Raw genomic sequence first — 13,662 nt, 5'->3', positions numbered from 1 at the left:
ACCAAGGCAGAGTGCTAAGTACAGTAGCCCCTGAGCCCCAAGCCCACCTTCACAAACCCCATAATCCTAATAGATATAAATCTGTATTCCTTCTCACTAAGCAAGCCCAGAATACGTATCAATAGCCAGAGGGTAAAGGCAATAAACACTCCCCCTAGAGAGTTTTTGAGACTTCAAGGTGTTCTGTATGGATTTATGTGCATTTTATCCCATAAACCAAGATAAGCCACTGAAGGTTTTGAGCTCCAAAGTCATGTGGAAAGACTATCCTAATGGCAGAAGATGGATTAGAAGAATTAGGAGGAGAAAAACTAGAGGCAGAAAGTCCAAGCAGGAGGCTTCACAGTAGATAAAAGATGAAGGTGACTGGAACTAAGGTTAAAATTAATAACATTAATATCATCACCATTGTCATCATCATCAACAACATTTAAGTTCCTATCGTATACCAAGCACTATGCTAAATGATTTAACAATGGGAAACTTAATTTTTGTTACTACCATGTAAACTAAGAAATTTTATCTTGTGTGGGTGGACTGTATGTGGTGTGTATTATTAGGGTATAGTCCAGGCCTCATTAATCCATAGCTTCCAGTCCCCCTTTTTGAGACAAGATGTATCCCGATGTATCACGATGTATCCCTGTGTATCCCTGGGTGGCCTTGAACTCACAGAGAACTAACTACCTGCCTGGCTCCACAGAAACTTTTTATAAAGAAACTAGTGCAGAGAAAGATGAGCTCACAGGCACTGAGTAACAAAGACTTGGGTTTGAATTCAGCAAGACTCTACTTTAGAGCTTAGGGTCTGAAAGCTCAGAGACATTTCCCTGTAGCATGAGACATTTCCCTGTAGCATGATGTAATGCTTGCCTAGCATGGGCAGAGCCTTGGGTTCAATCCTCAGCACAACTTAGCAAGTACAGTAGTATAAGCCTGCAATCTCAGCACCAGGGAGTAAGAGGGAAGAATTCAAGGCAATTTTCAGCTACATATTGAGTTAGAGGGTAGTCTAGGATACATTAGACCTTCCTACAAAGCTAAAAGATAGTATGAATACAGTGATTGTATTAGGCTGTTGAGCTTACGTGTGTTTTTCCCCCCATTTTTTTTTGTAACATTATATCTAGAAGTCAACAGGAAAGTAACTCTTCTCAGGTTAGAAGTCACATGTGATTTAGAACGAAAGAGACAAGAGAAATGAGATGGGCTCCTCCTCTGGCTGACTGCTTCCAGGATTCAAAGATTAAGGTGTCATGGTAAGTTGGGGATTGATCCCAAGGGGAGAAGGAATTTATAGAGCCCTGGCTGGATTCAATCCTCAGCATCACTCAAAAAAATTAAGTAGCAAGGGCAACTGTGAAGAAGACAATGAAGTTACTGCACTAGGAGTCCAGTCTAGGGGGAATACGGAAACAGAAGGAGGCAGAATTCAGTAACACACGCCCTTTAAGAACCCTTTTAATTATGAAGCAGTTCTGACTTTCGAGTTTGGTGTGCAACAGTCAAGCAGATAAAGTGCATCAACAAGTACCTTCTCTATTATTTTTAATACCACCCTGCCTCTTGTTTTGCTATGAAAAAAATGATTTCTCTGTACAAAACTTAGTAAACGATGTTTGGAGACATGCTCCAAGGTGCTATACCTAAAATAAACTGTTACTCAATTGTCCTAAGAGCCCAGTTTTATCCTTTTTTTTTCCTGGCTTAAATAAAGTCTATTTTTAAAAAGAGCAATTAGTTTTGCAATGCTGTACTTCTAGGACAAAGAGGCGGCATATCTCTTTTCCTTAACCATGTTTTTTCTTCTTCTGCACAAAGGCAGCTAATGATACAAAAACAAGTCAGCAAACTTCCTCCAAATACTAGATTTAAATATTAGATTTTACAGACTGCATATCTCAATCGTAGATGTCTTTACATTATCATCTTTTTAAAAAATCATTTTAGTTTGCCCCATACAAAAAAAAAAAAAAAAAAAAAAAAGAATGGGCCAGGCAGTGGTGGTGCATGCCTTTAATCCCAGCACTTGGGAGGCAAAGGCAGGCGGATTTCTGAGTTTGAGGCCAGCCTGGTCTACAGAGTGAGTTCCAGGATAGCCAGGGCTACACAGAGAAACTCTGCCTCGAAAAACAAAACAAAACAAACAAACAAAAAAGCCTGGGCCAGCCGGGCATGGTGGCGCACGCCTTTAATCCCAGCACTCGGGAGGCAGAGGCAGGCGGATTTCTGAGTTCGAGGCCAGCCTGGTCTACAGAGTGAGTTCCAGGACAGCCAGAGCTATACAGAGAAACCCTGTCTCAAAAAAAAAAAACAAAAACAAAAAACAAAACAAAAAAAGCCTGGGCCAACCTTGGCTTGTAAATGGTAATCGTCTAAGCCTTGGTGTAAGTATCTACTGTATTGTATCAGAGAAATTGTTCTCTTGAGGCTTTTGATAGCTGATGCCCAAAGTCAAGTAAAGGAAGACTTTATTTACAACTGGATGCTGCTGGGACAGAAGTAGACCTGTAGAATTTCTGCTTACCCTTGACTCTCGCAGCTTTTCCATTTGCTCGTAAGTTTGCTAACCCCCAACTCTATATACTTTAAAGTATCTGTGTTAGCAAAATTTCCAGTGTTTTTCTCTAAAAGAGTAATTCCTTCAGTTTCTCTAAATCAGCAATCATTAGGTTTTAATAGTCATATTGTAGGCATGTCCAACCTTGGTCGAAGAGAGCTGTAAATTCAGCCTAATACAAAATCATAAATGTACTTTTAAAACAGGATTTTTGCCAGCTTTTAAAAAAGTCCTGTCACAATGTTAAAAGGTTGGGCATCTCTTCAGGATAAATGAAGATTAAAATCAAGAAGATTCAAGGGAAATCATGATTACAAAAAAATGAATCTAGCCAGCAATGATGCCCTTATACCCCAAACTGACACATCTTTCTTGAAGTCACAGAGGATATGAAAAATGCATAGCTCTCTATTTTAAAGACACATATTTCTCCCATGGATTTTTTTTTTTATTTCTTTAATACTGGGGCTCAATCCCAAAGCCTTGTAAATGCCAAACAAGCACGCAACATAACTATAGCCTGAGCCCAAGTCGACACATTAAAAAAATATTCTTAGGAGCCGGGCGTGGTGGTGCAGCCCTTTAATCCCAGCACTCGGGAGGCAGAGGCAAGCGGATTTCTGAGTTCGAGGTCAGCCTGATCTACAAAGTGAGTTCTAGGACAGCCATGGCTACAGAGAAACCCTGTCTCGGAAAAAAAAATTCTTAGATCTATCTCACTCTAAATAACGTTTTCCACTTCCCTAGTTTGATTTCCTATAAAATCTGGATCTTGGTGGGACTCTTCATTAGATATCTCAGCCATAAAATACTGTTGCCACAAGCCATGTGCTGTGCTTTGTCCCCATAATTCTAAAGCTGAGACAAGGACACTGCAACAAGTTCCAGGCCAGCCTGGACTATAGAATGAAACCCTGCTTCAAAACAAAAGTCCACTACATTCTGAGGCAGATATTACCCCAGAAGCAATTTGCACGTCTTCTTATCTCAGAAGGAATGGTCATGTTTCCTTCAGGATGTTAGCTTTGTGGATCTGGCTAATTATACAAAATGAGGGGAGGCCTTTTGAAACAGCCAGCCAGAAGAGCACAGCATTTCAGTACTAAAATAGAAAGGTTACCCTAACTCCAGATCTTTGCAAAAGATATTAACTATAATTGATTGCCCACACCACCAGAGCATGGCACATTTTATCGTTTCAAGTGACTGTGATTTTCCTTTTGAACATGTAAACAAAAAAGCCTTAGGAAAATCTGGTAAATACATTAGTCTCAGTTCTCTTAAATTTACAGACACACGATCAATTCAGGGGTGGAAGGGGCAGAGTGAGCCCAAGGTCATAGCTAGTGTTTCCTCCTCTATGCCTTTTCTTTTCCTTCTCCTTGCGTTCCTGATTGGCTAGTTTGTCCTTCTCCCTCTGCATCTTGTCCTGTTCCTTCTTCCTTTGGGACACACCCCAAAGTGAGTCTTCCCTCCAGTTTCTCAGCACTGAGAACATCTTCCACATCTGTGTCTCAGAACAGACATTTGTCAGGAAGAGTTTGTTGTTGAAGCACCTGAGTCATTTTTCTCCTCTGCTTCATCCTCTTCGTCTGTCACATCAGCACAGGCTAGCAGAGAGGCTTCCCTCTGCCCATCTTCCGAAACCACCTGGGCTTCACCAAACCAATCAATCAAAGTGACAATGGCCTACACATCATCTTTTTTTTTCCACTTTAAAGGTGACATTTTTGACCATTATTCCACAATTTCCTTACAGATATCAAGGAGGGAATCTTCTTCCAGGAAAGTAGAGAAGATACCCAAAAAGAATTAACCTGGAAGCCACCATCTTTCAAAAGGCTTATAGGGTCAGTCTACAGCTGTTGGCTTGCAGAATGAATTCTCTGCTACTGACTTGAATCAGGTTGCTTTTGGTGGGGGCAGTCTACATTGTTTGTAGATCGTGATTTATGATGAACACTTCTTTCCTTCTGGGAGTCTAGAAATTTGATAGATGTTAGGCAGAGAATATCTGAGTGACCAGCCCTTAGTAGAAACATCTCAACGCCAAATATAAAATTCTGTGAGCAGAAATACCACACACACACACACACACACACACATGCATACATGAGGGTGTACTCGATGATATCACAGAAGAGATTAAGGGATTAAGGGAGCCCAGGAAACCTACAAATGGCCTTGTACAAACTCTGCTTCCATCTTGTCCCTGACTGATTTCTATGCATACAACATCACTGTCATAAATCAATACTAACTGTGACTACAACTACATTCTGATTTTGACTCAAGAATTATTGAGCATGTGGGTATTCTTAAGTGGGACCCTCAAAACAAAGCTCTTAGTTTGATGTGGTTTTTTTGTTTGTTTTGTATTTCAAAACAATTAGCTCAGGTTGGCCTCAAACCCATGGTGACTCACCAACCTCAACCTCACAAATGCTAGGATTATAGGTATGAACCACTACACCTGAGATGGTGGCTTTCTTCTTCCTTTTTTTCCTTTCTTTCTTTCCTCTTCTTCCTCCCCCTCTTCCTCCTCCTTCCCCTTCTTTCTTTTGTGAGACAGAGTCTCACTATGTAGCCCTGGTTGGCCTGAACTCAATAGCAGACATGGGACAACTTAAAAGTCAGAGCTGTGCCTTCCTCTACCTGTTGAATGCTTGAATTAAAAAATATGCATGCATGTACTGTTAAATTACATTTTTTGGAGGGGGGATGCATGTGTGGTGGTCAGAGGACAATTTGTGGGAGTCATTTCTCTCCTTCCACCAGATGGATCCTGGGGACCAAACTCTGAATTGTCAGGTTAGACAGCAAGCATCTTTTCTCACTAAGTTATCTCTCTGGCCTGATTTTACATGTACTTTTCAACAATTTATTTTTTAAAACTTAAAAAAAAACTACCCTAGAATGACTATACCCTTGAACCAACTACTGTAAGCCTAAATGTAGGAGAAAACTGTCCTTTAGAACTGCTGCCATTCAGCAGAGATAACCAAGTAGCTGACAATTTAGCTCACCAGCTCTAAAACCCAAATAATATTCTTACTACAATTCCCAAGTGCTGAATGGTAAATATTCTCCACTGGACAGAATGCAGTGGTTATAGCCCAGGTGTTCTTAGTAAAGTCAAAGATTTTGCACCTTGAAGACACAGGCTGCCCAAGTGCCATTGGGTTGAGCATCATCAGAGACAAACTCAGGGGAGGGAAGTCATTCTTCCACCATTCATGTTCAAGCTGATAACAAGTAGCCACCATGTTTGAAAGAAACATGTCTAAGAGCTCTAAGTCAGCTAATATCAGAGTGGCCAACAAAGCAGTCACCTGCCTTTCAAAAACTCAGTAATGCTACAGTGGTGCCAGGGAGCAGCTGAGGCCAACAGTCATTGTAACCCTGCTGTCTGTCACGGGATTATTAGTCACCATTCCTGTGTTTTAGGGAATTCATTTGTTGTTTGTGGAGGGTTTGGGTTTATTTGTTTGTTTGTTTGTTTGAGACAAGGTTTGGTGTAGCCCAGGCTAGCCTTGATGACCTTGAACTTCTGACCCCCTTGGTTCCACTTCCAAAGTGCTGGGATTATAGGCATGCATCATCATCATCATGCCTGGTTTATATGGTGCTAGGGATCAAACCTCAGGCTGAGCAAACATTGCACAACTGAGCTGTACTCCCTAGACTGTTTGGGAGGTTATTTTGCTTTACTGAGGCAGGGTCTTGATATGTAGCCCTGGCTGGCTCAGAATCAACAGTGAAGACTAGAGCAGCACTGAACATTCAGTAATCCTCTAGTCTCCACAGTGCTGGGATTTATAAGTATGTGCAACTACACCTGCCAGTAGTCGCCATTCTTGAGATCCCTGCAACCTATCAGGTTTAGACCATCTTCCTCTGCTGCCTGCACCTACCACTTTAGTGGAGAGCAACCCATGCTAGATAGCCAGCCAGCCAAGGATAAATGGAATGCTGCCTGTCCAGAAGCATTGTGATTCATGAAGATCCATAGAGGCCTACAGGTTAGCTGAAATTGCAATGAGTGCCATTACGAAGGCTTTTTTTCTCTCCAACACTGTATCTGGCTCAGGAGTTTCAGGCAAGTGCTCATCTCTAAATGAGCTTCACTCAGAAACGCCCAGCCTCCATGCAGGAATCAATAGTCCTCCCATAACAGGTGGGTAGAAGGACAGCTAGACCACACAAGCCACACAGTGTTCACTTGTTAGCTGATGCCTGCAAACAGCCAAATACTTATGAGTATATAATTTCTCTCAGCCAATTAACTTGCTCCATTGTTCCCTCTTTTCGTTTTTTTAAAGATTTATTTATTTATTTATTTATTTATTTATTTATTTATTTATTATATGTAAGTACACTGTAGCTGTCTTCAGACACTCCAGAAGAGGGAGTCAGATCTCGTTACAGATGGTTGTGAGCCACCATGTGGTTGCTGGGGTTTGAACTCCAGACCTTTGGAAGAGCAGTCGGGTGCTCTTACCCACTGAGCCATCTCACCAGCCCAATTCCCTCTTTTCCTACATGAGAGTCTGAAATAATAGAGAGCATAAGACAGCCATAAAATGTCACAGCACACGTGTGGTTTGGAATTCCACACTGGAATTTTCAATCTGCAAAATATTCCAGCCTGAGAACACAGGAATGTTTCCATGCATGAAATCGCTTGTGCAGAACTACAGCACACAAGTCAGTGTATTTGGAGAGCACAGCTGAAGCAAGGAAGAATCTGGAGTCCCCTTATCCTGCTCCTCATGGTGGTAGCCCTCAGACAAAGTTGGGAAGCCACTGCCCTGGTTAAAGACAGCAAGGAATGATGATCAGTTTGGTAAGGCCGCAGGCATGTGAGCCACGGAAAGCTGTTCCCATGTGAACCCACAGAAAAGAAAAGTACTAGAACTGCGAGCTTTTCTGAACAATAATGCCACTCACTGGAAGAAGACTTGCGGGGACTGAAGAGATGGCTCAGCGGCTTATGCAACACAAGCTCACAGACACACCTTGTACCAATGCGACCTGATCTCAACAGAAATCCTGCTATGGTTGTGAGAGTCTAAGCAACACATAGCATCCCTGTGATGGTCAATCATCCTTCTTAGGTCTGCAATATTATAGGTAGTTCTTTCCACTTCTAAACTTTCTACGTATAATGCATACAATATTCTTAGATGAGAATAAATATAGATATAAATCATATCCAAATTATTATTTAAATGTGATGAAATCTTAGTGAAAATTATGACATTAGCTTGATCCTAACAAGTACTGTGCCACTCACCTGTGAAATTAGGAGAACAGGGGATCCATCCCATAATCAGCCACAAACCCAGACACTATTGCATATGCCAGAAAGATTTTGCTGAAGGGACCCTGTTATAGCTGTCTCGTATAAGGCTATGCCAGTGCCTGGCAAATACAGAAGTGGATGCTCACAGTCAGCTATAGGATGGATCACAGGGCCCCCAATGGAGGAGCTAGAGAAAGTACCCAAGGAGCTGAGGGGATCTGAAACCCTATAGGTGGAACAACAATATGAACTAACCAGTACCCCCAGAGCTCGTGTCTCTAGCTGCATATGTAGCAGAAGATGGCCTAGTCGGCCATTATTGGGAAGAGAGGCCCCTTGGTATTGCAAACTGTATATGCCCCAGTACAGGGCCAAGAAGCGGGAGTGGGTGGGTAGGAGAACAAGGTGGGGGGAGGGTATAGGGAACTTTTGGGATAGCATTTGAAATGTATATAAAGAAAAATAGGATCAAGCAGGAACACTGAGTTCATTTCTTCTTTGTTGTGACCATTACCCTAGTTAATTTTAGACAGTTTTTCAATGTTTCATTCTGTTTATAATTTTATCTTTTAATGCAATTCTTCAGATGACCTGAGAGGTACAGGAAAGACTACCATACTTTGTTTAGTGTAATCTATATGTTGGTATAATGATTTTCAGAGTTGATCACTCAAGATATTTCTATTTTAAGCTCCTGTTAATTATTGGTTTGGATTTTCCAAATAAATAACACACATTCTCATTCTAGTTTAGCTGAAAAAAAAAAAGAAATTAGGAGAACAGAGCAATACCTTCCCTCCTCCCCTATATCTTGTTTTGGTTTTTGTTTTATGAAGACAGGGTATCTTAGGCTGGAGATTCATAGTTTAATAGATAAGAAAACTTGCCTAGCACACATGAATCTCTGGGTTCCATGTCTAGGACAGCTAACTGTGGTAACACATATCTGTAACCCTAACACTCAGAAGTTAGAGGCAGGAGGACCCAGAGTTCAAGGTCATCCTTGGCTACATAGCAAGTTTGAGAATAGCCTGGGCTATAGAGACCTTGTCTCTAAAAATGAAAACAAAAGACATGATATCTTGCCAATGTACACCAGGTAGGCCTGGAATCCATGATCCTCCTGCCTCAGCTTCTCAAATACTGGGAATACAGGCATACACCACTATAATGTTAGTAAGGTAGATATAATCTTGATTTCCATTAATGCTATGATAATGAAAAGAATAGCAAAAGTTTACCTAAACTTTTGTATAAGGGATCATCACTTGAACTAAACTGAAATTCATGAAATGAAAACTGATTTACTTAACTTTCAGGGGAGACAAAGAAATCAGATACCATCCTTTACACACTTAACGGAAATGGAGTCCAAATACACTGTTGAATATTAAACTATGAAAGTGCTAGAAGAAAATATTGGAGTTATGATTTATAAGATCTTTCCACAGGAAAAACTTTAGGTATGATACCAAAGATAGAATGCAGAAAAATGAGAGGCTTGACTGCATACTTTTTTTTCAAAACTTAAATTCCATAACAATACTAATTTTTTTGAAAAGCTAACATGTTAGTAAGCACACGTCTTGGCCTACTGCTGGGAGCATTACGCTGGTTACCTGTATGGCAGCTTGTTCATCTGCTGCAGATGGGCATTCAGATTCCCCGTTGCTGCAAGTAAGAGCCCCAGGTACGGAGGGGAAGGCTTCATTGGCCTAGAGGAAAACTCAGGATGGAACTGGACACCAATGAAATATGGATGACCTGAAAAGAAAGCAAATATGAAGCGACTGAGTCAAACAGGCATGAGGCCCACTACAAAGGTTGCTATATCGTCAAGCAGCATCCCATTCTAAGAACTGACATGATTAACTTGCCAACAGAGTTACTTTTGTGATCCATTTTTGTAATACAATTCCAAACTGCAAAACAGATTTCACTTAATTAGAGACCTAGAATTTCTTTGGGGGAGTGGTGACGATGCTAGACTAAGGAAAGTGAAGCAAGAGCTTTTTGAGTGTGAAGATAAAGTCTCCTTGAACATCAGCCTGCTTTTCTCTTTTCTTTTGAGACAGGGTGACATGTAGCACAGGCTACCCGTGAACTTTCCTGTAGTTGAGAATGACCTTGAACTTTTGATATTCCTACCTCTATCTCCTAAGTGCTAATAATTATAGGTGGGTGCCTCTACATGAGGCTTATGCAATGCTGGGAATGAACCCAGGGCCTCCTGCATTCTAGGCCAGCATTCTACCAATGTAGCTACATTCCCAGCCCCAGCCTGATTCTAGAAGGCTTTTCATTCAAATGTTCCTATCCGCTGAGCCATCTCACCAGGTCTAAATTCATTTTTATTTATATCATGTAACATTTAATTATATATATGTATGTGTGTGTGTATATATACATACATATATATATATATATATATATACATGCATATGTGTGTGTGTGTGTGCGTGCCTGTACATATGTCTGCACATCATGCATATACAGGAACCCATGGAGGTCAGAAGAGGTGTTGAATCCACTGGACTGGAGTTACAGACAGTTGTCAGCGTGGTTTTAGGAACCTCTAACCTGGGTCCTTTCTAAGAACAGTAAATATTCTTAACCACTAAGCAATCTCTCTAGCACCTCAAGTTACTTTTTAACTCCCATGCTTCCTGCGTTACAAATGAGTATATATTGTCATGGGGGAAATAGAAGCAATTTTCAGTTCCAGGCTCCTAAGAAGCTCCTATATCAGAAATTCATGATACAAACAGAAAAGTGCCTTTTCCCAGATACCAAGAGTCCTCTGTTTTAGAACAGCCAGAGTTAAAAGGGCAGCATTTCTAAATCTGGGTAGGAATTTTCTGAGATTTCAATTTCTTCCCCAAATCAGAATTCAAAAAAAAAAAATCTATGTTTATTTCCAGTTTAGGAACACATACTTTGTTTGAACTTGTGTCTACTGACATAACTATTCTAGTAGAGCATGGTCACTGTGCTACACTCCCAAATTTGAAGTATGTATCAAACTGAAGATAATAATATGAAATGCTTTATAGACAAAAACAAAGGTAAATTTAGCTCATTCAGTGCAATGTTTTATCAAATGATATAGAAATCTAGTATGGGACCAGCAAGATAGCTCAGTATGGTGATGACCTGAGTTCAATCCCTTATAGCCAAATGATGAAAGGGAAGGAACTGACTCCTGAAAAACTGTCCTCTGACTTCCACACATGTGTGATGACACTTGTGAACTCATATGACACCCACACAATCTTTAAAAAGTAAAAATTTAGATATAGCTTAGAATTGAAGAATCACAAACTCTTGTCACTAATGGAGCCCCAAACTATGAACTACAATAAGTTATTTGCATTCATTAAAACTGAGGACTGAGGAAATGGCTTGGTGGATAAAAGCATTTTCTAAGCAAGCATGATCTGAATTCAAATCCCTAGCTTCCACGTTAAAAAAAAAAAAAAAAAAAGGCTCCGCTGCTGGTGCCTGTAGAGCATGATAGATATGATAGTTTTGAGAATCCTGGTGCTTTGGTTTCTTGAAAAAACACAGAAATATTATAAGAATGTGTTATTGTTTAAATCCCTGGTGTGGGGATATGGGGCTGCTTTGAACCGACTATGATTTGCCTCGTGCTCTAGCAGAAGCATGGTTTTGCCAGCTGTAAATAATTTCTGAGCTTGTGTGACATTTGGAATTCTGGGAACTTTTCAGAGGGTACATAAATTCAAGGGCCCTGAGAGGTGGGGTGGGTCATTTAGAGAGATTGGCTATAGTTTGTTAGTAGCCATGGTCAAAGAAACAAAGGAAAGAAATTAGATGCAGGAATTTCTTTCTGCTCATCTATCCTTTTTCTCTCCCATCTCCTCTCTCTCCCCTCTATCCTTGTTTGTCTCCTATCTAGTGTCAAGAGGTGAAGCCAGGGGAGATAAAGGGTGGGTAAAAGAACAACCCACATAGTAGCAAAGACCAGATACAAACAGAAGAAGACAGTGATGTCTTTGTACATTCTGGCCTTTGGGAACCCTCTCTCTCTCTCTCTCTCTCACACACACACACACACACACAAATTAATTGAGCATTCAATAGCTGGTAGCTACTATACTGAACAGGCAAAATAGTTTCTTCATTGAAGCAAATTCTACTGGACAGATCTGATCTCAGAAAAGCCAGTGGAGGAATACCTATATTTAAGCAAAAGCATCCTAGCATTAGAGGGCTGCTCACATATGAAAGCCTGGTGCAAGGAATGATACCTTCTCTCTCAACAAAAGAAGAAAAGAGTTGAATGTGTTAGTGCAGGGGTATAATCCCAGCACCCCAGAAGGGGAGGCAAGGAGATCAGGAGTTCAAGGTTATCTTCAGTCCTTAAAGTTTAAGGACTTCCTGGGTTACAAGAGACCCTGTCTCAAAGCAAAACAACAACAAAAAAGTCAGTATTCTCATTAGTTCTTATTGTTAATATGATATAACCTAACTAGAGTCACCTAGGAAAGGAGAATCTCAAACGAAGAACTGCCTCAACCAGACTGGCCTATGCCCATGCCTATATGAGATCACCTTTATTGATGAGGGAGGACAGCCCACTGTGAGTGGCACCAACCCTATGTGAGTGGGTTTGGGGTGCATGAGAAAACTGAGCATGATCTGGAAAGTAAGCCAGGAAGCAGTATTCCTCTATGGTCTCTGCCCTGACTTCCCACACTGATGAACCATGACCTGGAAATATAAGTCAAAATCAACTCTTTCTTCACCAAGTTGCTTTTGGTCATAGTATTTATAACAACGGAAAGCAAACTAGAACCTTCAAACATAGTGGTACAAGCCTGTGAAAGCCCAGCATTCAGGAGGCAGAGACAGGAGGCTCACCACACAGTTGAAGGTGACCTAGTCTACAGTGCAAGTTCCAGGTAAGCCTCAGCTACTTAGTGAGATCCTGTCTCAGGAAAACAAAGAAGAACAAAATAATAAACAAACAAAAAAAAAAAAACAAGGGTCTTAGGAAATGGCTCAGCAGTTAAGATGGCTTGCTTCCACTGAACCTGATGGCCTGAATTCCATCTCTGAGGCCCATGTGGTGGAAGGAAGGAGTCAAGAGTGGTCCTTTAACCTCTATACAGAAGCCATGGCATGAGGCCCATCCTTCATGTCCACCCCCACAAAGAAGTAAATAAATGTAATACGCTTTCAGAAACAAATAAAAAATAAAAAATAAAAATAAAGAAAAGCTTATTTTCAAAAGGAAGAAAAGTCATCCGCACTTAGAGAAGAAATTGAGCAGTATAATTTTAAAGTGAAACACATTAAACATTATAGCATAATATCTAGGGATGTCTTAGAAAGAAAAAAAGACAGTCCTTGTGTTTCTGCAGAGCTACAGAGAGAAGCTGTGACACAGATCATGTCACAGCCGGAAACTGACTATTTAAATGAACGGATCATTGCTCGGAATCATTTTATTCAAACAAAGTCTCTGTGTGGATATGAAGAATGATGAAAGAGTTTTTATTTTGACGATGCCCTATCAGTCAAACAAAGTACCTTTAAAAAATAATGCTCTTAATCACTTTAAAGCACATTCTGACATTCTAACAAATCTCGAGCCTTGTTCCTCTCAGAATCCTTAAGGGACAGTAGAGACTCGTGGATATGCTTCTAAAGGGTACTTAAGATCAGAATCTTCTGGGGAATTTGCCTTCATAAAATGAATTCCCTCGTAGTGAGCTTTTAAAAACTGCAAGGTTTTACAGCAGCTCTCATTTCCTTTCCAGCCTTCATTAAA

At 40.6% G+C, this 13,662-nt stretch overlaps 1 protein-coding gene across 11 annotated transcripts in view; it reads right to left on the bottom strand.

Moving 5' to 3' along the window:
- The window catches only part of Ctps2 (cytidine 5'-triphosphate synthase 2), a 133,274-nt gene that overhangs the window by 13,851 nt on the left and 105,761 nt on the right, over positions 1–13,662 (bottom strand). For all 11 annotated transcript variants that reach the window (NR_033143.1, NM_001358398.1, XM_006528912.2 and 8 more), the window contains one exon: positions 9,485–9,629. Coding sequence is in view for 10 of the 11 variants with exons in the window: in NM_001358398.1 (NP_001345327.1) it covers positions 9,485–9,629 (145 nt within the window). In the remaining variant the exon portion in view is untranslated. The remainder of the gene's footprint in view (positions 1–9,484; positions 9,630–13,662) is intronic.

The sequence above is a fragment of the Mus musculus genome, chromosome X (genome assembly GCF_000001635.26).
Source record: "Mus musculus strain C57BL/6J chromosome X, GRCm38.p6 C57BL/6J".
In the NCBI taxonomy this organism is placed as follows: Eukaryota; Metazoa; Chordata; class Mammalia; order Rodentia; family Muridae; genus Mus; species Mus musculus.
This window is presented reverse-complemented; position numbering and strand designations above follow the sequence as displayed.